The 24,065-nt window shown below is 53.7% G+C and overlaps 2 protein-coding genes across 5 annotated transcripts in view; one reads left to right on the forward strand and one right to left on the reverse strand.

The window, feature by feature from the left end:
* The window catches only part of STX18 (syntaxin 18), a 118,456-nt gene extending 112,244 nt beyond the window's left edge, over positions 1–6,212 (forward strand). For both annotated transcript variants that reach the window (XM_061420796.1, XM_061420797.1), the window contains exons 9-11: positions 1,216–1,285; positions 3,861–3,941; positions 4,609–6,212. In XM_061420796.1, the coding sequence (XP_061276780.1) occupies positions 1,216–1,285; positions 3,861–3,941; positions 4,609–4,704 (247 nt within the window). In that variant the 3' untranslated portion in view covers positions 4,705–6,212. The remainder of the gene's footprint in view (positions 1–1,215; positions 1,286–3,860; positions 3,942–4,608) is intronic.
* The window catches only part of NSG1 (neuronal vesicle trafficking associated 1), a 52,505-nt gene that overhangs the window by 13,328 nt on the left and 15,112 nt on the right, over positions 1–24,065 (reverse strand). For 2 of the 3 annotated variants that reach the window (XM_061420799.1, XM_061420798.1), the window contains exons 4-5: positions 15,044–15,154; positions 5,497–7,340 (exon numbers count right to left, since the gene is read on the reverse strand). In XM_061420799.1, coding sequence (XP_061276783.1) covers positions 7,140–7,340; positions 15,044–15,154 — 312 coding nt within the window. In that variant the 3' untranslated portion in view covers positions 5,497–7,139. Of the gene's footprint in view, positions 1–5,496; positions 7,341–15,043; positions 15,155–24,065 lie in introns of those variants that run through there. The other variant, XM_061420800.1, reaches the window with a different exon arrangement.

The raw sequence follows: 24,065 nt of genomic DNA on the forward strand, positions 1-24,065 counted from the left end.
CTCCAGTGTTCTTGCCTGGAGAATCCCAGGGATGGGGGAGCCTGGTGGGCTGCCATCTATGGGGTCGCATAGAGTCGGACACGACTGAAGCGACTTAGCGGCAGCAGTAGCAGCAGCAGGGACGGCTGGCAGAGGGAAGCCCTGCAGAGGGCTCCACTGGGGTCTGGCTGCTCCCTGACCAGGCTATCAGCCACACAGAAGGCCCATGGCTGTGGCCCACGTGAGTAGAGTCACCGCCCAGCCCTCCAGTGAAAGCGCTCGGGCCTGCTGCCCTGGGAATGCCGGGAGTGTTCTGAAAGGACGTGCTTAAACTCTTGTTGCATCGTGGCCACTTCCCAAAAGAAGACTCGTCCTGACATGTCAGCCTTGCAGCCCTGGAGGCTGAGTGCAGGGTTTCCCCTGACCACTGCCCTGGGTTCTTCTGCAGCCTCTGCCCTCACAGGCGGGCCTCCCAGTCCTTCTTCAAGATGGTGCTCTTCCTGCCCTGGCCCCTCCTCACTCTCCTCTCTCCTGCTTCCCTCACCTGGTCTGGAGGAGTCATCTCCCCACCGAACATTGCTTCCTCCTGGGCTGGGAGCTCAGCCTCTAGACGCACACCCGCCAGACCACCCCAGGGTCGCCTGTGCTGTCCAGGCAACCAGGAGAGGCCCACATGCTCTGGTGCTGAACCCAGATGGGATATTTTCAGCCGGAATCAAAGGAGGTTTCCTTTCCACAGAGAGTTGGTTTGAATGGCGAATGTACTCTTTCCTCTAACCTGCTGAGTGGTAACAGGGTTTTGGGTGACAGCATATTCTGGCGTTTTCTTCTGAATCCCCACCACATATGACTGTGTTGCTAGGACAGGGCTCAGCATTAAAGGAGACTCTGCCTTTTGTAACTACTGGGTACAGCCATGTGCTCCTGGCCCCGCACTGACTCAGGAGTCAGGGGTCCCAGGGGTCAGCTTATGAAGTGGTAGGGGTGGGCTTCCAAACCATCCAGTACACCCAGAAAGCTGAAGGGCGTTAAAGGGGAACCAGTGAGGAGCATGAGCCTCTGCCCTCCTGAGCCTGTGTCCTGAGCAGGCCACTGTGAGTCACCATGGTGTTCCCTCCCTCCCATGCCTTCACTTAGAAGAGACAACTTCTTTAGAAATGTGTGACATTGCTGTTAAGATCACCAGGTACTAACAGTTAATGTGTATCTGTTTTTCTTTTTTTTTTTTTAATGAAGGCAAATAGAAGGGAAAGTGGTTGAAATCACCAGACTCCAAGAGATCTTCACAGAGAAGGTTTTACAGCAGGTAAGAAAAAATAATTGTTTTCAGTTTTATCTTACAGGGGCATCTACTCAGAACTTGGGACATTTCTTCTGAGGTCATCAGGCCTCTGCAACTGTTTGCTTGTGGCTCAGCTGGTAAAGAATAGGCCTTCAGTGCGGGAGACCTGGGTTCAATTCCTGGCTTGGGAAGATTTGCTGGAGAAGGGGTAGGCTACCCACTCTGGTATTCTTGGGCTTCCCTGCTGGCTCTGGTGGTAAAGAATCCACCTGCAATAGGAGACCACGGTTCGATTCCTGGGTCAGGAAGATCCCCTGGAGAAGGGATAGGCTACCCACTCCAGTATTCTTGGGCTTCTCTGATGGCTCAGCTGGCAAAGAATCAACCTTCAATGCAGGAGACCTGGGTTGGATCCCTGGGTTGGGAAGATCCCCTGGAGAAGGGAATAGCTACCACTCCAGTATTCTGGCCTAGAGAATTCCATGGACTGTGGGACAACTTTCCACGTGCCCCAGCCCCATGCGGCAGAGCCCCTGGGCAAGGGAGACAGCTAGGTTGCGGTTCTGGGTGCCCTCGGGAAAGCTGGGGAGCCTCTTTGAGCCACAGTATTTTTCCATCTATAAAATGGAGCAGCCTTTGTATGGTTGTCGTAAGGCACAGACATAACCCACGGAAAGTGCCCAGCACAGTGCCTGATGGGTAGTAGCTTTACAATCAGCAGTGCTGCAGGTTCAGGCTCGGCCCTCCCAGATGCCAGGTCCCTGCCACCTCGGGTGTCCCGTCCTCACAGGAAGTGTGACTGTTCTCATAAGTGGATTTTCATTTCATTTCTACCTGCCTGCTGTTGGAAGTTCTTCTAGCCACTAACCGACAAAATTTTTAGAAAACACCTGATAAAATTTCCCTTTTGTATTCAGCATCCACAGACTGGAAGGTTTGAAGGACAAAATCATTTTTCTCCACTGTGTTAAACTGGGCCACTTGACTTAAGAGACTCCACTCACAAAATGTCCCCTAAACCACACAGCCAGAGTCAGATCATTGCACACTGGGCACACGAGGCTGTTCAGGTTTGCAAGAGTTGCTCTTTTCATGAGCACATTGCAGGAACTATTCTAGTCCATATATGTTAAGCCTCCATTTAGAAGCCTAATGGGCATCAGTTCAGCCACCTAACACAGAAAACAGCTCAATCAGATGTCTCCCTCTCCGAGCCCCAGCAGAGCCAGACAGCCAGCTCCAACCTGGTTCCCCATTGCTCGCTGTATGACCTGCGGTACTCCCCAGCCCCCTCCCCCTCTGCAGACTGGGGCCCAGGTCACGCGTGTCCCTCTTGGGTGGAGAATAGGAAGTGCCCGGCCCGCCCTGGGCTCTCCATCCAGAACTGAACTAGGAACCGTTGTTATTTGTGGGTGTGGCTGCAGCCGACCTGGGTGATGCCCTGTTTCGTGGCACAGCCAGAGCTTCACCAGCGGGCAGAGCCTATGTGCAGCGAGAAGCACTCAGGTTTTGAGTGGCTGAGTGCACTAGCAGCACTTACTTCCACAGCCATTGTGTCTGCTCCTCAGCCCAGCCACCGAGGGGCACTGACTGCCATTCACAGTTGCTTCTGGTTAGGGGGCTGCTTCTCAGACAGGAAGCAGCTGTCCTGGAGTTCTGGACAGGCACCCCGCGGGGTGGGAGCAAGGCCCAGCCTGCGTCACACCCAGGGCTCCGGGGCTTGACCTGGGAGGGGCTTGCAGAGCACAGACTGAGCCGCACCTAGCTTCCCAGGATTTCTAAGACCTGAAAAGAGCTGAGTGTGTCTGGGATTTCTCATCTGTGTTGCAAGGTGGCTCTCACAACACACTCATGGGAGCACCTGCCCCCACTGGGAGCGTCTCCAGGACGCAGTTAGAGAACAAGGCGGTCCCTGGCCCTCGGGTCTTCCACTGTGTGGCTCTCACTGCTGGGAAGCGGGTGGCTGAAGGTCGCTTTCCTCTCTGCGGTACCGGTTCCATGTCAGTCTGGTTTCCCTAAAACCCGAGCTTGTTTACATTCCCACCCACCCCCTAGAGGAAGGGGGAAGAACAGCCAGCCCTGCCCCTTAGAGGGCAGTGTTGGGGTGCAGGATGGGTTATTAGCCAGACGCTTCTGTGTAAGCCCAGGAGCCCACATGTAAGGTTTCCAAGTATTCTGACTAAAATTTTGCAACCAAAGCACCATTTTGAAGCTACTGTGTGTGTTTTAAAGCCACGTGCACCTTGAAAGCCCTGGTGTGTGGCAGCTGCTCTGTGATCAAGCTCGTACGTTTGTCCCTTCCTGTCCGGTGAGTGGATGGGAAGGTGGCAAGCTGGGGTGGAGGGAGCACAAGGCCCCCGTCCAGTCCCAGTCCTGCCACTTGGGTGCTGTGTTTCTCCAGGAAAGTTACTAAGCTTCTCTGAGCCGGAAGTTTCCCTTTGGTAAAATGGGAGTGTTGCCTACCTCCTGGGTGCTGTGAGAACATGTGGGTTCACGTGTGTAAAGCCCCTGCCCTTTGCATGCAGCAGCTGCTGTTTCTACTGTGACAGACACTTGGGGAAGGAGGACAGTTATATTTATCTGCTGTTGTCCTCCACAGGAAGCTGAGATTGACAATATTCACCAGTTAGTAGTTGGAGCAACTGAGAATATCAAGGAGGGCAATGAAGACATCAGAGAGGTGGGTACTCTAGGCCCCGAGAATGACTTGGAGGCACTGAGTCCAGGGTGGTGGTCGCCTCGTCAAGGCCGCACACACACGGCAGGTCGCAGGACCATGCACTGGATGGACCGGTTCCACAGTTCCATCCTGCCCAGCCCAGGGCCCACTCATTGCCCTGCAGAGGAGCGTTCTGGGGTGCAGGGGCCACTCCCTAAGTCCAGGCTGGGTGCCACTGGAGACGCTTGTTGGACCAGAGCCCTGGTCTTCGACGGGACCACCAGAGTCGACTCTGTCGAGTGGACTTTATTTTCTGGGTGCAGTCCTCAGGTTTGGGTTGATGTGGGACCACTCTTGGGCCACCACCTCCATCGCACTGCCAGGAAACACAGGCCAGGGTAGCAGACACGCATGCTGAGCCTGCCTGTGTGGGTCTAACCCTGGGCGGACGTGAGCCGTTTCTCCTGGGGGACTCGTGCAGAGGCACCACATGGTGGCTAGCCAGCGAGGGCAAGGCACCCTGTCTTCTAATAGATCTTAAACCCACCTTTCGGTTTTGCTTAAAAACTAAGCCATCCGTGCAAGGTAGGGACAGGCTGGAGCTGCCCCCACAGTCCCAGCCCTGCAGGGGGAGCGCCGGTGGACACGCGCGGGCCTTTCAGACCAACCCTCTACCCTCTTCCCCCAGGCCATCAAGAACAACGCAGGCTTCCGGGTGTGGGTGCTCTTCTTCCTGGTGATGTGCTCCTTCTCCCTGCTCTTCCTCGATTGGTACGACAGCTAGGCGGCCCGGGGGACAGCGCCCCGCACCGGAGCCACTGATGGGAGCGGGGCTGAGACGTGTGCTCACAGAAGGGACACCAGACCTGTGGCTTAAGCATTCAGTAATGAAAAAGAAAACCACACAACTGAAACTGGTCTGCGCTGCAATCCTGAGGCCAGAGGGAAGGAGCGGGGGGATGGTTATTCCTGCACCTGATGGGGCTGCTGGGGGGCGGGGGCTGCCCCAGGGAGGGGGCCTGGTGGGCTTCCTGCTCCACGAACGTCTCCAATTCAGAGGAGGCAGCGGCCATTCCCCACCCCAGCAGGAAGAACGCGGTCAGTCGCTCCTCAGGGCAGATGACCTGCGCTCCCTGTGGTTTCCTGTGTGCCTGAGCAACTGATGCACAGACTCCTGAGCAGAGGAAAAGCCAGCTCGCCTTCATTCACCCTGTGAAACTAGTATAGAACCGCGGCCACTTACTGTCTTATTGGTGGGTCCAAGGTTAGGATGTCACTGCGGGCCACCTGCCTCCTGTCGGGGAAGAAATGTGGGCAGGGGCCTGGCTCCTCCCAGCACTTTCCTGCGGCAGAGGGGGGCGGGCAGGGGAGGCCTGACTTCCTACCCCTGGGGCCCCCCAGAAGCTGCGTCCAGAGAAGGGCCTAGGCCTCTCCTCCCACCCAGGCCCCAGGAGTTGGGAACGCCCACTGGTACAGATTCGTGAAGCATCTGCAACCACATCTGTGCAGAAAGTCCCTGGTACTCGTGGGCCCCAGGGTATGGTCAAGGGCTCTCCACAAGACAGGCCAGGGCCTCCACAGGGATCCTTGTGTTCTTTATTTGCACAGACTGAGAATGTCGAAAGTTACACGTGAACGAGTTTACAGTCTATAAAATACACGCCTACTAGAAAACACAAACAGGGTTGCCTTGGCACTGCGTTGACGTGGGCTGGAATTGGCTGATGGATCCTCTCTACACAGGAGGACTTCTGGCACAGTTATTGCTCTTTTGCGTCCCCACAGCCGCACAACGTCCACAACTCCACATGCCCACCCACTGCTCCAAGGTCACAGTCATTGTTTCCAGACACCCTTAATAATAAAATACACTGTTTATGTTTTGGAAGCACATTTCAGGGAACAGTAATGGAGATGGCCATGACCACCATGCTTGTTTACAACACAGCTTGCACTATGTGTCATTTATTTTTGATTTAAAAAAAAAAAAAACAGTGAAACTTCTGACATGTCCACCAGAAACAACACATTCAAATAACACGGAAGAAAATGTCTGTGAATGTCTTTTTTTCTATATAATCCTCTTACACACTTGGTTTATCTAACTGGTAATTCTGTAAACATACTTTTAATGTCAAGATTCAGGCTGAAACGTAATTGTCTTACAAAGATTGTGAATGGAAATGTCATAATTGGACTTGCAGCCCCCCCTCCCAGCCTTTCCAGCCTGTTTCTTACATCAAAGGAGTTACATCTGTCCCACAAAATAAAAATCAACATAGTCTTGACTTATACCAGCAATTACACTGTTCACTTTTCCCACCCAACTAAGTGTTCCAAAACTAACCTGCTAACACGGGCATGTCGGTGCAAACTTGTTCGTAATAGACGTGGACAAAAGGGCTGGTTGGATTTCATTCCTACTCCGCCCATCACAGAACAGACAAGACTACCTACAGGGAGACGGGGATCTGTAGCCTGTGGCCCAGGGTCCCCTCCTCCCAGAGTCCCCACCTCACGTGCTCTGACCCAGTTCACAGGTACTGAGGGGCCACACTGACTCCTCTGCCCAGCCAGCGCCCTCTGTACAGAGAGGCCGCCACGTCCTCGCTGCAGCGCTTGCGCACTCGGCAGTGAGCGCGGGGGAGGAGGGCATGGCCGCCCCCGCCTCCCGGCCTCTCTGCTTCCTTCCCACCGTCCTCCACCATTCACTATGGGGCATGGGCTTCTTGGCCTATCGGAGTACCCTTCTGGGAGGTGGGAAGAAACGTGAAGTACAGCTTGCCCTTAGCACAGCAGGGATCACTCTAGATGTGGCTGTGGAGTAAGGTTTGCAAAACAGCAAGGTGGTTTAAAAGGAAAAAAAAAAAATTCCACAAAATGCATTATTATTTATCTGAAGTTCAAACCCCTTGCATATCCAGTGTAAATTTTTTTTTTTGACAGCATCCAATAAATCCCAGGAAAGTCACTAAATTAAGATTCCCTAACATGGAAAGTGGTGGCAGAGCTCCCTAAGCAGTGCTGATACGCACTTGACTTTACGCCCGTGAATGGTCCGCAGCAAGTTGTATTTGCAAAGCAGCAATTAGCAAACAGAAGCGGTTGCACCATACATGAGTAACCTCTATAAATTATCAGTAATTATATTTGATGAAATGTCCCTCAAAGTCCCCTTGTTACCTTCAAGCGACACCATTAAGGAACTTGCCCATCTCGCTAAGCGGATTTCTCTGCGGCCTCGGTCTCCTGCTCCGAGAGCTTCTCTTCCGACAGAACGGACATCCATGGCGACACGGAGCGGGTGATGCTCTGCTTGGCCAGGTTGTAGTGGTTAATGACGGTGTAAAATTTCTCCCGGGCATTGGAGTCTTGCTCTGCATAGTAGCTCTCCAAGCCTTCTGGGATGCACTGGGTGTTCTGCAAGACAAGCGGCCCCTGAGACACACACACTGACGCAGGAGGCGGGCCCGTGAGTCTCCAGGTAACACCCGTGGTCACCAAGTACCTCCTGGGTTTGGGAGAGACTCAATGCTGAGCTGACCGCCTGGCGTTGATGGCATCGTAACAGGAGGGGCGTCTGTAAGGCCACAGTGAAGGGACTTAGCGGTCCTTCCTGTTGCTCTAAAGACCTTACACTCGCGATTTATTTTAAATCGAACCAGGGTCTTCTGCATTGCCGCTGGAGTCTTTACCACCTGAGTTATCAGGGAAGACCATTTTAAATCTACTAGAATACAGTGGAACTTCTGACATGTCCACCAGACGCAACAGTGAAGAAAGGCTTCTGTGAGCCAGTTGGGGGCAGGGGGGTTAGGGGAGGCACACTTGAGGGCACGTGAGCTGGGCCTGGGGGCAGGAGAACCCGGGACACAGGCTGGAGAGAGGCCCGTGGCACAGCAGAGGGCGAGGAGCCTCAGGACACAAACACCGGGAGAAGGCAAGGGTCAGGGGGTTGGGAGGGACTGGTGTGACCCTGAGAACCAGAGAGCAGCAGGAAGACACGCGAACCCCACCAGGGCACTTGAGAGGGAGGCTGTCCCGAGGAAGCTGTCCACTAGGGAAGAGGCGCTTCCCTACCGACCACAGAATCCGGGGCAGGCTGGGCGTGGAGACATGAATCCCTGTCTCGTCAGCTCACCCAGAGTCTAGCCCGCCCCCGACCCCCACCGCCAAAAGCTGCCTTTCTTCCATCCAGAAGCCGGGCTAAGCCACCACCCACTGTCACCAACATACACACACACACACACACACACACACACGCGCGCGCCCTCGAGGAAGGGTGGCGGGCTAAGCCACCACCCACTGTCACCAACACACACACACACACACACACACACGCGCGCGCGCGCCCTCGAGGAAGGGTGGCGGGCTGCCAACGGAAGGCACCAGCCCCCTCTCCCAGACCTCAGCAGGTACAGAGCGCCCAGCTCAGGACATTTCCAAGCCCTCCCAGCACCAATTTCTGGCCAATGGGGTGTGAGGGGTGTGTCCGTCCACAATGGGATGAGTCCCTCCACGGGACTTTCTGGCCAATGGGATGCGAGAGGTGTGCCCCTCCGCGGGACTAACTTCTGGCCAGTGGGATGTGAGGGGTGTGGCACAGGCAGGTTGGAAGGGGAGCCCACAGAGAAGCTGCCTGCCCTCCACTGCTCCCGCGGCCCCTTCTCAGCGGCTTTGACCTCCTAGACTGGTCCCTGCCAGGAAAGGGACAACACCCCCAAGGGCTGGCAGCGCTGCCCAAGACAGAACAGGGGCTCCAGGAAGACCTCCCGGAGCCCCACTGCCTGCCAGCCGCGGCTTTAACAAGAGAAGAGCCTTCCATCTGGCGGGACACACCATCTGTGTCTCCAAACGACAGAAGCATCACAGCACCGCCACCGTCTCCTTGTCACACGGTGAAGGGAGCGTGAAGTGACAGGGGTTCCAGACTCATCACGGTCACCAGGGAGAGTTTTAAACCGGATTCCCAGCCCCGCCCGCAGGATCCAGCGCTCAGATAACCCTGGAGCAGCGTCTCAGCCTCAACCACCTCACGGGCAAGCACACTGGCGGGATCCCGCCAACCCCCTAGGGCCCAGCAAGACCCCGGCTGTTCAAAGCGCTCCTGTGCCTCCCCGCGTGGGCCCAGCATGGAGACCACAACGGGTCTCCGATGGTCACCTGCATGGCCGATGGCAGCTGCTGCCCAGTGGACGTGAGCTCCAGCCTGGGACACACAAGGGGAACCTCCTCTGAGAGCCTCGTCCCTGCCCAGTGCAGGCTTCCTCAGCCTCCAGAAGCTAAAGGCAGGTTAGCTCCTCCCTGTTAAGGGGCTGTTCCTTGTGGGGTCTATCCTGCAGACCCAAGGCCCATCACCAGACCCCGGCCCAGCCACCATACTGGTTCCTTCTGAGTAAGCCGAGCGCCTTGTGGGCACAGTATCTCCCTGTGAGCTGGGATCCGTTAGTTCCATTTCATAGATGTGGCCAGCGAGACCCACCTGGGTGAGAACCCAGCTCCAGCCCAGGGCCTCTGCTCAGGGAACTCTGGACTCCACCCACAAAGCTGCCGATGGTCAACACTCTGCCCAAAGGCAGAACAGTGAGAAACAAGGCAGCAAGTTCCCCAGGGCACCAGGGCAGGGCTGCACCCCCAGCAGCCCCAAGTTCCACCAGCGTTCATCAAGCCCTGCAGCCCACTGGCCTGGTCCCCGCTGGGCCCTCGGCTTCCTCAGAGGTGGGGATGGCAGTGCTCTGCAGGGCTTGGTGGGAAGGGCAGGCTTGGCAGGAGGAGCTGCTCCTACGGCCGGAACCACGGGAACCCAGCGAATGCCACAGCCTTCACGAGGCCCTCTTTGGGCACCAGGCGGTCATGCCACCCTCAGGACCCAGAGGCCTTCCCACTGTTCAGGACCACTGCCCGGTGTCAGGAGCAGTCACAGAGGGCTCAACAGGTGATTTGTGGGGGAAAAGGGACCACACGGGGGTCTTACAAAGGCTCCTGTTTGAGCCCATTTAGAAGCCTGAACAAGCGTGACCCAGGGCTCCCTCTCCACGTTGAACGGTTCTTACAGAGGACACCAGCCTTGCATCTGTGAAGAGGCGTTGTCAGCCCGAGGGTCGGGGGCTCTCCCACGGTGGGGGCTGCCCATGGGGTTCAGAGCCACCACGCCAGTTCAGGGCCAGGCACTGGGGATCCACAGACCTGCCGAGCCCAGGCCTGCAGCCCCACGCCTGCCACACAGCCTCCGCTCCGCCACCCACACTAAGAAGGGGCGGACATGGGCAATCGGCAGGGGGAAGGCACTGCGCCTCGTCCAGCCCGGACCGCCAAGCTGTGGCTTCATCACTCCGGGTCTGAGAAGAGGGCCGGGGGTGAAGGATGGGACATAGTCGGGGGCAGGAGGTCTAGAGAGCTCTGGGGTCTGGTGGAGCTGTGTAAGTAAGTTGACTCTGACAGCAGATCCAGCCACCTTTTCCCCAACCAGGCCCCTCTGAAGCCCAGGCAGGCTCCATGGGTGTTTTCCCTGCTGCGGCTGCCGTAGCTACTGCCTCGCCTCAGAGATGCGAGACTCACTGTTGATGGTTTAGTGAAGATGGAGTAAAGTGAAACGAACATCGCTCAGTCGTGTCTGACTCCGACCCCACAGACTATATGGTCCATGGAATTCTCCAGGCCAGAATAGTGGAGTGGGTAGCCTTTCCCTTCTCCAGGGGATCTTCCCAACCCAGGGATTGAACCCAAATCTCCCACATTGCAGGCAGATTCTTTGCCAGCTGAGCCACAAGGGAAGCCCAGGAATACTGGAGTGGGTAGCCTATCTCTTCTCTAGGGGATCTTCCCAACCCAGAGATCGAACTGGGGTCTCCTACATTGCAGGCAGATTCTAGACCAACTGAGTTATCAGTTCAGTTCAGTTGCTCAGTCGTGTCTGACTCTTTGCGACCCCATGAATCACAGCACACCAGGCCTCCCTGTCCATCACCAACTCCTGGAGTTCACTCACTCATGTTCATCGAGTCGGTGATGCCATCCAGCCATCTCATCCTCTGTCATCCCCTTCTCCTCCTGCCCCCAATCCCTCCCAGCATCAGGATCTTTTCCAATGAGTCAACTCTTCGCATGAGGTGGCCAAAGTACTGGAGTTTCGATTTCAGCATCAGTCCTTTCAATGAACACCCAGGACTGATCTCCTTTAGGATGGACTGGTTGGATCTCCTTGCAGTCCAAGGGACTCTCAAGGGTCTTCTCCAGCACCACAGTTCAAAAGCATCAATTCTTCGGTGCTCAGCTTTCTTCACAGTCCAACTCTCACATCCGTACATGACCACTGGAAAAACCATAGCCTTGACTAGACGGACCTTTGTTGGCAAAGTAATATCTCTGCTTTTCAATATGCTATCTAGGTTGGTCATAACTTTCCTTCCAAGGAGTAAATGTCTTTTAATTTCATGGCTGCAGTCACCATCTGCAGTGATTTTGGAGCCCAAAAAAATAAAGTCTGACACTGTTTCCACTGTTTCCCCATCTATTTCCCATGAAGTGATGGGACCAGATGCCATGATCTTCGTTTTCTGAATGTTGAGCTTTAAGCCAACTTTTTCACTCTCCTCTTTCACTTTCATCAAGAGGCTTTTTAGTTCCTCTTCACTTTCTGCCATAAGGGTGGTGTCATCTGCATATCTGAGGTTATTGATATTTCAGGGAAGCCACAAAAGTTTACCAGAACAGCTGTGCTCACTGTGTGTATTAGTTGCTCAGTCGTGTCTGACTCTCTGCAACTCCATGGACTGTACATGCTCCTCTGTCCATGGGGTTCTCCAGATGAGCATACTGGAGTGGGTTGCCATGCCCTCCTCCAGGGGACCTTCCCAACCCAAGGATCGAACCTGGGTCTCCTACATTGCAGGCAGATTCTGATGTCCTGACCTCTCACCAGTGTCCTGACCTCTAGCTACACCTGGGCATAGGGGAGCAGGGACGCTTTGCAGGGTTGAACCTTTTGTTCACTCCCAGGCCAGCCCTGCAGGTGAACTGGCCCCCATCCAGAGAGCCAGCAGCCACCCTCCGCCCCTCTGCACTGCCACCTCACCTCCACTCTGTCCACGCCACCAGCACAGGGTCTGGCATGACCTTCTGAAGCCACCAGCACCTGCTGGGCAGCGAGTGACTTTGTTCCAGGCTGAGACGGGCCTCCAGACAGGACAGGGTATTCCCGCTTCTCCAGGTGCCCAGGCCAAAGAAAACAAGACGGTCCTGCTGCTGCTGACACAGCAAGGTGGCAAGACAGGGATGCTCTGGAGGCACTGCAGGGGTCGGGAGGGGCGAGCCGGTGGCGGGCAAGACCCCAGGGGGCGTGTGGGAGCCACGTGGGAGTGGGATGGGGCCAGGGCTCTCAGGAAGCTGTGACCTTGCCCTCTTGGGCCAGAAAGACCCTAGCAGAGCCACATGTCAGGGGTGAGCGCAGGGAGGTCACGGAGCCTCTAAACATCAAACGACAACCAGATGGGTGAGGGAGTCCAGGAAAAGTGTCCCAACAGCCCTGGTCAGCTATTAAAGCTCACATGGAGGCTCCCCAAGAGGAAGTGTACAAGGAACACCCAAGCGTAAAGACCTCAAGGGGGTCTGGGGCGGTTCCCATTATGTTTAAGACCTTTCTATAGTGCTCGCACAGTGACTTCATGATTTAAAAAAAAAGCTAGAGACCTAGTGTCCTCTGCAGCGCACGTCTGCCCTTTGAGATCTCCTGTGACACTCCTCAGTTTGGGGCCAGCCTCAGCAAGGGGCTGGTCCCCGCCCCTCCACGCATCCCAGAAGTTGGGCACCTGTGCCCATCAGCCCTTCCCGCGGGGGGCCCAGGCCACTCTGTCCCCCCAGCACAAGCACTGCCCACAGCTGGTCCACACCAATGCCCCCTTCTCATTTAGATCCCTGCCGGACAAGCCCTGTGGTCTTCCTGGAAGAGGTGGCCACAGACACTCAGTCACCCTGTATTCCTTGTTTCCTAACTCTTGGCAGCACGCACATCGTCTGGGCATCTGTCTGCTGGCTTGCTGCTATAACGGGAGCTCAAGGGCAGGCACCCAGCACTGCCTGTCCGCCCCGCAGCACGCCCAGCACCCCACCACGCACACAGGAGGGGGCCCTTCATACGCACTGAGTAATGAATGAAGGGCAGGGCCTAACCTTGGGCACCACGGACGTGTCTGAGCTCAATTTCCTGTTGGTATCATGGGGTCTAATGACATCTACCCCACAGGGTTTCTGGGAGCATCAAAGATCTGAGGTAAAAGCCCCTGTAAACTGCCGGGTGGCGGCATTTGATCACATGCGCGAACACGCAGAAAGGGAGGAAGGAGACACACTCACACCTTCCTTGCTCCGGCCGTAGCCTGAGGGCAGCAGCTCCCCGGCCCTCCAGGCTCCCCTTATCCAGGAAAGACACCGCCCCTCAGATGCCAGGGGAGACTGCCAAGTCCCAGCAGACGAAGATCCAGAACAATCTCCCTGGGGCTCTAAATCCCCAAGGCTGGCTGAGCCCAGCATCAACCTACAGAGTCTATTAAACAGGCACACGCTTGCCCCATCCAGCGGTGCGGTGAGCCCAAGGACTGGCCCTCATCTCCCTGACCCCACCTGGACCAGCGAATCTAGCAGAACCTGGCCATGCAAGATGGAGAAGACAGCTCGGACCCGCCCTCCTCTGCACTCGGGGTCACAGAGAATGAGCCAGAAGGAAGCCCCGAGGCGGGCTGTGGCCTCAGGTATGCGTGAGCAGTCCACCTGGATGAGGGCTCTGGTCCCCAGGAAGTCATGCTCCGCACAACCAGGTTCCATCAGGGCACAGTTCCCGTGTCACCCTGGCTCCTCCGTGACCCCTGGGTCCTCCCCTCCTGCCCTGCCACCCCTGCCTCCCAGAGTCACTCCTGCTCCATCCTCAGAACCCCGACCTGTCCAGACCCCCATCTCTCCCCTGCTCCCCTCTACTAGCCTCCTGGGTCATCTCACTGGCCCCCCGTCACTCCCTTCCAACCCACAGCCTCCACAGCCACCCAAATGACTGTCCCATCACTTCCCCCGTCCCCCGGGGGTCTCTGGCCGACACTCCAGTCTAGCCACGGCTGGCTCCCCCACCAGGTGGGCCATGTATGGACCAGCCAGCAGGTACCTGGGAGCTGCCTACCACCCCACCGACCCACCTGGCTCTGCCCTGCTGGCTCCCAGCCCTCTGGATCCACCTCCTTTAAAGCCCAGCATCTTCTGAGCCTCCAAACAGACCATCAACTCCTCCAGCCTGGGCCCCACCAGAGTGCGCACAGGGGCTGGTGGAAGGGGCAGGCAGGCTTCCACCAGCCCGGAGTCCTTCCCCAGGGGCCTGCAAGGCGCCCTCACAGACCTCCCACGTGATGGGCACAGAATGTTAGGAGCTCTGGAGCTGCGAGAGGAGGAGCCCATACGAGGGCCCCACGGCCCTCACATTAGCATCGGCCAAAGCGCGGGCGCCCAGTGACAGCGGCGACCAGGCTGGGTCGGCTCCTGCTCAGTACCAGGTCCTGCCTCATTCCAGCAGCACCAAGTCCTGGAACCCACAGGGTCTTCCTCCTCATACTGGCTCCAGGAAGTTCAGAACCAAACGGGGCCCAGATCTGACTGTGGGGGACTCAGGAGCAAGCCCTTGGCCCGTGCGCATCACCACCTCCTGCGTGTCCCCTCACCCCAGCCCCGCCCTTGTTCTTCTCCCTTTAGTCCTGCAGTCCCCCGCATTTGCTTCTCCGTGCAGCCTCTGCGGAAAGAGTCGTCACACGGCTCAGCAAAGCGAGCATCATCCATCCAGAGAGAGTCCAGCCGTGTTTTGCGGCGGGCAGACCAGGGACGCGCGTTCTCGGGGCTGGGCTCCCGACCCCCGCGTGGCAGTGCAGGTCTCCCTCTCCCGGGACCTCCACTTCCTCACCACACCCCCAGGGGCTGCACTGGGCCTGCCAGGCAGGGGACTCACCCCACATCCCCACTGCACCCCCTGCCCTGCCCGCAGGGCCCCCACCGGGAGCTCCCACCACTCTAGGCCCATCCCTTGGGAGCCGTGAGTCAAGCAGGGGGGTAAGGTACAAAAGCACTGGGGGCCCCAGGGGCTGGGGGCTTACCTTGAGGACGAAGCCGTCAGGGCAGGCGCGGTCATACTTGTACACCTTGTAGACGACCAGGAAGACGACACAGGTGAGGAAGGCCAGGGCAAAGAGGACCAGCACAGACACCTGTGGGCGGCAGAGGGCGGGGGATTAGGACAACTGATGAGGTAGTGTGTGCGCACACCGTAACACACACACAGATGCACGTGGAAACATGCATGCACAGAGACACACATAGAAACATACATATACACACAGATACACAGAGAAACATAGATACACACATAGAAACATACAGACACACAGAAACATACATACACGTACACAGAGATACACAGAGAAACATACAGACACATACACAGTAACATACATACATACACAGAGAAACATACAGACACATACACAGATACATACACACAGAGAAACATACAGACACACGGAGATACACAGAGAAACATACAAACACACACAGACACATGCATACACATACACAGAGATACACACAAACATACAGACACATACACAGTAACACACATAGAGAAACATACAGACACATACACAGATACATACACACAGAGAAACATACATACAGACACATACACAGATACATACACACAGAGAAACATACATACAGACACATACACAGATACACAGAGAAACATACAAACAGATGCACACAGATACAAACACACAGAAACATACATACAGACACATACACACAGATATACACACACACAGTAATAAACACACACATGTGCTGTGCTTAGTCTCTCAGTGGTGTCCAACTCTTTGCGACCCCATGACTGTAGCCCACCAGGCTCCTCTGTCCATGGGATCCTCCAGGCAAGAATACTGGAGTGGGTTGCCATGCCCTCTTCCAGGGGATCTTCCTGACCCAGGGATCAGACCCGGGTCTCCCGCATTGCAGGTGGATTCTTTACTGTCTGAGCCACCAGGGAAGCCCAAGAAAATTGGAGTGGGTAGCCCATCCCTTCTCCAGGGGATCTTCCTGACCCAGGAATCAAACCAGGATCTCCTGCGTTGCACGTGGACTCTTTACTAGGGAAGCCCACAAACACATACACACACAGTAACAAACACACACACATACACACAGTAACACACAGACATACACACAGTAACATACACATAGACACGTACACACAGACACATACACACACACAGTAACACAGACACACACACAGTAACATACACATAGACATACACACATAACATACACATAACATACACACACAGACATACACACAGTAACAAACACACAGACACATAAACACACACAGTAACACACAGACACACACAGTAACATACACACAGACGTACACATACAGCAACATACACACAGACGTGGACATACACAGTAACATACACATAGACACACACACACAGTAACATACAGACACGTACACATACAGCAACATACACACAGACATGGACATACACAGTAACATACACATAGACACGGACATACACACAGAGTAACATATACACAGACATGAGCACACACACAGTAACATGCACACAGACATGGACAGACACAGACACACACAGACACGTACACACAGATGCACACACACGAGCCCACGCCAGGGCACACAGGCACTGTGTCTGGAAGGAGGCGCAGAACACAGACCCAGGAGGCCTCTGGGGATGAAGGTCGCACAGTCTCCCCACACTGGACAATTTCTGTACCATCTTCATTTTTTATCACATCCACGTATCACCTTCTTTGTAAACTGGCCACTTGTATTCTGGGCCCAGTGTAGACAGCCTGGGGTACACCTATGACTGGGCCTCAGGGACACCAGACACGCCATGGAGCTGTGGATGCGGCTGCCCTTCTGACACTGCCAGTCACCCTGGTGACGCATCAGTCACTGGCTAATCAGCTGTCTCACAGATGCCCTTGAGTCCCAGACGCCAACCCCACCCCTGAGCTGAGACCAGCTGAGCACGGCAGACCCTCCGGGGCCCCCATCACCTCCACCCTGGACAAGAGTGTTCAGGGAGAGCCTGCCCCTCCCCAGAGGGTGGTCCCCATAAGCACAGGACTTGACTTTTTGCCCCACCATCTGCAAAGCAACCAGCACCGGACTGCGGGATGGGCCCAGGAACGTCTTGCAGGTGGACACATGACAGTCCCTGAGGAGACTGGGCTGGGTGATGAGACGGCCCCTGCTGCAGGGTCCAGGGATCGGGAGACAAAATGATGCTGCCTCTGGGCCTCGAAGGCGTGCCCTGGAGGCCTGGGAGCCGCTGGGCAGGGCGAGCGTGCATCCTGGGCAGAAACGGCGTGCAAAGGCACTGTGTGTCAGGTCAGGAGGTGTGACCAGGAGCCGTGCCCAGGTCCCTGGCCCAGATCCACTGCTCCCTCCCTTCACCCCACACAGCCACCCTGGCCACTGGCCATGCGGGCCCCAGCCACGAGTCCCCATCTCCAACACAGGGTGGAGCCACGGCTGCCTCGGGACCCAAAGAGCCACAGGAAAGGTGCCATCGGGGATCCCGGTGGCGGCTACACACAGGCAAGGACAAGACCACCTGGCTCAGGAGGGCAGCCTAGCGGGACAGCGAAGGCGGACGAGCATGGAGCTGGGTGATGAAGGAAGTGGGAAGAGGTAGCGCAGTGGCCCTGGGACATGTGTCAGCAGAGGCAGCAATGGAGCACGTGCACGGCTTTCCAGCAGGAGCGGCAACCCTGCCTGCCTACCGTGCCCAGGAGAGGCAGCCAGACCCTGAGTAAGTCACCCAGCTCCTCCGGACCCAGGCTCCTGCCAGCCAATAGCAGCGAGAGGACGCACACCCAGGGCTGGTGGGACCATGGAGGACTGACTCAATGCAGTGATGAGAGGACAGAACCGGACACAGTGGGTGCTCTGGAAGGAGGCATTTGCTACTGCTGCTGCAGCTGTCACCACGGCCAGCAGATGCGGAGCTGGGCTCTCAGTCCAGACACGCAGTCCCCCTACCCAGGCCCGATGCTTGATCTTCCCCGAGCCCCCCTCCTCACATTCACCTGGCTACTGCTCGCCCAAATCTGCCCTGCCTGGGACCCGGCTACCTGCTGGCGGCCCCTGGGAGCAGTGAGGGCAGCTCTTCCCACAGTCTAGAACAGCAGGGTTGTCCGTAGGGAGAGCTGTATCTAAAGTAACTGTCCTCCGTGACCCTTTATATTCTCTTTTGGGGCACTTGAAATTATTCCGAAAGGAGGTCTATGTCACACAACAGGTTAACAAGCGTTGTTAGACTATGTTCTCCATAAAATATCACCCCCGTTGAGTTCAACTACATATTAACTACATACAGCACAATCAAGTGGGATTCATCCCATGGTTGCAAGGATGGTTCAACATCCGCAGACGTGATATATCACATTAACCAAGTGAAGGATAAAAATTATATGACCATCCCAATAGATGCATAAAAAGCATTTGACAAAATTTAACATGTATTCATGATAAAAATTCTCAATAAAGTGGGTATAGAGGGAACATACATAATAAAGGCCAAATATGATAAGCCCAAGCTAATAGTATACTCAAATAGTGAAACACTGATAACTTAAACTCCAAGATCAGTAACAAGAAAAGGATGCCCACTCTTGCTAATTTTATTCAACGCAGTATTACAAATCCTAGCCAGAGCAATTAGGCAAGAAAAAAACAGGCATCAAATTAAAAAAGGAAGAAGTAAAACTGTTGCTATTTGCAGATGACAAATTTTCTATGGAAAACCCTAAAGACTCCACCAAATAATTGTTAGAAGTTATCAACAAATTAAAGTTGCAGAATGAAAAATCAACATACAAAAATCTTTTGCATTTCTATACACTAGTAAATGAACTATCAGAAGAGTTAGGAAAACAATCCCACTTATAATTGCATCCCCAAGAATAAAATATCCAAGAATAAATTTAACAAAGGAGGTGAAAGGTCTATACACTAAAAATGACATTGATAAAAGAAACTGAAGATACAAATAAATGGAAAGATTCTGTTCTCATGCATTAGAAGAATTAATATTGTTAATATGTCCATACTATAACTACCCAAAGAAATCTACAGATTCAATACAATCCCTATCACAATTCTAATTCCATTTTTCACAGAAATGGAACAAACAATCCTCAAATTTGTATGGAACCACAAAAGCCTCCAAATAAATAAAGCAATCTTGAGAAAGAACAACAAAGCTGGAGGTATCATGCTCCCTGGTTTCAAACAATATTACAAAGTTATGGTAATCAAAACAGTATGGCATTGGCACAGAAACAGACCAATGGAACAGCAGAGAGAGCCCAGAAATAAACCCACACAAATATGATCAATTAATTTATGACAATGGAGCCAAGAATATAAAATGGGGAAGGACAGTCTCTTCAATAAATGGTGCTTGGGAAACTGGAGAGCCTTGAGCAAAAGAATAAAATTCAACCACTACCTAACACCATATGCAAACATTAACCCAAGATGGATTAAAAACTTGAACATGAGTTTTCTTAGGAAAAAAACATAGGTGATAAGTCCCTTGACATTGGTCTTGGCAACTAAGCAAAAGCAACAAAGGCAAAAATAAACAAGTGGGACAACATCAAACTAAAAAGCTTCTGTGCAGCAAAGGAAACCATCAACAAAATCAAAAGCAACCTACTGAAAGGGAGAAAATATTTGTAAATCATGTATCTGATAAGGGGCTAATGTACAAAATATATAAAAACTCATATGAGTCTAGAGCAAAAAGCCAAACAATCCAAAAAAAAAATGGGTAGAGGAACTGAATGGGCATTTTTCCAAGGAAGACATACAGATAGCCAACAGGTAAATGAGAAAGTGCTCAACATCACTAGTCAGGAAAATGCAAATCAAAACCACAATGAGATATCACCGCATGCCAATTAAAATGGCAATTTTCAAAAAGACAGGAAATAATGGTTGGCAAGGACATGGGAAAAAGGGAATTGTCCTACACTATTAGTGGGAATGTCAACTGGGGCAGCCATTATGGAAAAAGTATGGAGGTTCCTCAAAAAAATTAAAAATAGAACTACCATATGGTCCAGCAATCCTGCTTCTGGGTATTTATCTGAGGGAAATGGAGATACTGGCTTGAAAAGACATCTGCACCTCTGCGTTTACTGCATTGTTTATAGCGGCCAAGATACAGAAGCAACCGAAGTGTCCATTGATGGGTGAATGGATAAAGATGTGGTGTATATATTCAATGGAGTATAATTCAGCCATGCAAAGAAGGAAATCTTGCCATCTGCAACAACACGGGTAAACCTTGAGGGCCTTACGCTAAGTGAAATAAGTCAAACCAAGAAAGACAAACAGTGCTTTGAACTCACTTAAGTGCGGAATCTTAAAAAACAAACAGGAAAAAAACTGACCTCAAAGATACAGAGAACAGAGAACAGACTGGTGGTGCCAGAGGCAGGGGGTTGGGGTGGGAGAATTGGGTGAAGGAGGTCAAAAGATACAAACTGCCAATTAAAGATAAATAAGTCAACCTAGACAGCATATTAAAAAGAAGAGACATTACTTTGCTGACAAAGGTCTGTCTAATCAAAGCTATGGTTTTTCCAATAGTCATGTATAAACGTGGGAGTTGGACCATAAAGAAAGCTGAGAACCAAAGAATTGATGCTTTTGAACCCTGGTGTTAGAGAAGACTCTTGAGAGTCCCCTGGACAGCAAGGAGATTAAACCAGTCAATCCTAAAGGAAATCAGTCCTGTATGTTCATTGGAAGGACTGATGCTGAAACTGAAACTCCAATACTTTGGCCACCTGATGTGAAGAACTGACTCAGTGGAAAAGACCCTGATGCTGGGAAAGATTGAAGATGGGAGGAGAAGGGGATGACAGAGGATGAGATGGTTGGATGGCATCACCGACTTGATGGACATGAGTTTGAGAAAGCTACAGGAGTTGGTGATGGACAGGGAAGCCTGGCGTGCTGCAGTCCATGGGGTCACAAAGAGTCAGACACGACTGAGCAACTGAACTGAACCAAAATGAAGTCAAGAGGATGTGGTATACAGCACAGTGACTGTAGTTAAAAACACTATGTTGCATATCTGAAAGTTGCTGAGACAGGAGTTCTTAAAAGTTCTCATCACAAGGGAAAAAAATGTGTCACTATGTGTGGTGGCAGATGTTAACTAGACTTAGAGTGTGATCATTTCTCAATACACACAAATATTGAATCAGTCTGTTGCACACTTGAAACAAATATGCTCTCTCCATGTCAATTACATCTCAATTTTTTTAAAAAAATAAGATGATCCTAAGTCCTGGAAAGACACACATTCTGAATCTTTCCCTTGGATTGGAAGCCACATGGAGTCTGGTTCACAGCGCCCCATCTGTTTAGGTGTAAAAATAACCCCTTCTCCGAGGGGCGGTGGGGAAGCACCTCCTAAGGGCTCTCCTCCCAGGAAAGAGGATGCCTGGACCTTTCACCCAGGATACCTGGGCTCGATGGCCAAGGTGCTCACAGCACTGAGAAATGAGAACACAACAGTCCCCGGAGCAGCCAATGAAGAAGGCAAAGGAATAAATCCCCAGAGAATCAGCAGGAGCTGTGGTGGTGGTTCAGTCGCTAAGTCATGTCCAACTCTTGTGACCCCATGGACTGTAGCCCACCAGGCTCCTCTGTCCATGGGATTCTCCAGGCAAGAATACTGGAGTGGGTTGCCATTCCTGTCTCCAGGGGATCTTCCCGACCCAGGGATTGAACCTGTGTCTCCTGCATTGCAGGCAGATTCTTTACTGACTGAGCTACAAGGGAAGCAGGAGGCGTGGGGCATGGCAAAGCCTCCCACACCCATAGGCTATCTCGCTCCACCCCCCTCAACACCTCTGTGAACCCTGAACCTCTCCTGGGCCCCAGAACCTGCTCAGACCTGGGAAGCACCCTATGGGGAGGGTGGAGGCAGCAATACAGGTTCACATTTCACTACTCCGATTCACATTTCACAACTCGAGTTCACATTTCACTACTCGGGCACGGTGCCCACCCCATGGTCACCACTGACCGAGAAGAGAACCATGGGCCTCTCCATAAAGATCCCCACCTGGCTCAGAACTGGGCCCGGCTCTGCCACCCACCACCTGCGTGAGAGCAGGTCCCCGGTGCATCTCCCCTCTGAAGCAGGGAACAAGGCCCCACGCTTTGACAGGTTTACCAAGAGGATGGTAAGTGCTCAGGCTTGAGAGCACATTGCCAGCCCCTCGTGCTGGGCCCCTGTCAAGGCTGAACGGTGCCCCCCTAAGCCAGGTACTTGTGAATATGACCTTATTTAGAATAGGGGTCCTTGCAGGTGTGATTACATTAATTGAGGTCATTTGAGCGAGCCCTAATCCAGGATGACTGGGTCACGAAAAGGGGACCGTTGGGACACAGAGGCACACACTCAGGGAGGAGGCCACGTGAAGACGGAGGATGGAGGTGGTGCAGCCACAAGCCAAGGACTGCTGGCAAGCCCCGGTCCCCCCGGTCCCCCCGTCCCCGCCCCCCAGGCCCAGAAGAGGCAAGGAAGGCCCCTCATCTGGGGGCACATCCGAGGGGGTGACTAACATTTTCACACTTCCACTCTACATGCACAAAGGGACTCTGAAGGTGGCATCAAGTCAAGGATCTCGAGATGGAAGATTCTCCTGGATCGTCCAGGAGTGGAGTCACGGGCAAGTGAACTTCTGAGAGGGAGACTGAGAGAGACTCGGCTACAGAGGAGAAGGCAATGGGACACTGGAGAGGCTGTGCTGCAGGCTATGGAGATGCACAAGGGGCTGAAGGGCAAGGAAAATGAGCAGTGCAGCTCCAGGGGCTGCAGAGGCACGGAGACTGTGCCCCAGAGGAAGCGCAGCCAGTAGGGCTGACTCAGGACTTCTGGCCTCCAGATATGCGTGGCTACCAGCCTCTCAGCTGCCGGTCCTTGTCATGGCCGCCCCAGGAAACAAATTCACCTCCCTTCAAGCCCATCCACTTACAAAGACCAAGCCCCTGCAGGGAAGGCTGAAACCTAAGCACCAGGCAGACAGAGGAGCCTCCCGAACTCAGTGAACAATGAGTGAGTGGGTGCAGGTGGCCCGTCCCCGCAGTGAGGAGTCACAGGGCAACCCTTGGGGACCCAGAGCAAGCCAGATGTCTATACCTCAAACAGAACATACATGCAGCCTGTGGAGGACTGTCTGCCTGGGTTTTACTATAGAAATGATGGTGCATGGGAAGGTCCCAGGTGGTTCTGGGACCCAGGAGGATGGGCAGCACCCACGGTGTCCTCTCTGGGGTGGGCTGCAGGCCTGAAGGCCAGGGATGGAGGCCAGGGAGTCCCTTGGCTCGTGGAAGGGCGTTTCCTCAGAGACAGGGCCTTTCTTTCAGGGCCGATGACTTTATTGGGTGCACAGTGCTGGGGCCCACAATGCTTTTAGTGACCCCAGAAAATGGTTTTAACTTTTGCTTTTTAAAAGAAACAGAAAATAAAAAATAATGAATAAACAATAATGAATCCAGCCTGGATTATATTCATCTTTGGTCCAAGGCAATCATGAGACTTTTTTTTTTTTTTTAAGGTAGAAAAGCACCTTGTGCCCCATGACCCTGCCTTCCTTGGTCATCAGCTTCCCCAGTGGCTGGCAGATGTTCCCAGGAGACCTGACAGCGGCCACCTTGGAGTGAGCTTGGCCAGCAGGGTCAGCCCTGGTCTCTGCAGAGTGGTGTTAACTCGTTACAACACAGGGTGAAAACCAGGAGGGGAAAGGTAGGAGCAGACACACTCCTGGGGGGGGATGTCCAGGAGAGGGGTCTAGGCTTGAAGGACAAGGAGCTGACCAAGGAGAATTCAGCAAAGAGGGTTATTGTCATAGGGAAAGCGAGGCTGTGCCAAAGCCTGGAGACCCCAAACACAGCAAGTTCAGCTGGTGTGGCTACAGCATCACGTGTCCTGCGGGAGAGGAGCCACAGGCTGCGTGATAAAGGACCCCATGCATCATACCAAGAGTGCATGCATGCTAAGC

Source organism: Bos javanicus, chromosome 6, assembly GCF_032452875.1.
Source record: "Bos javanicus breed banteng chromosome 6, ARS-OSU_banteng_1.0, whole genome shotgun sequence".
Classification (NCBI taxonomy): Eukaryota; Metazoa; Chordata; class Mammalia; order Artiodactyla; family Bovidae; genus Bos; species Bos javanicus.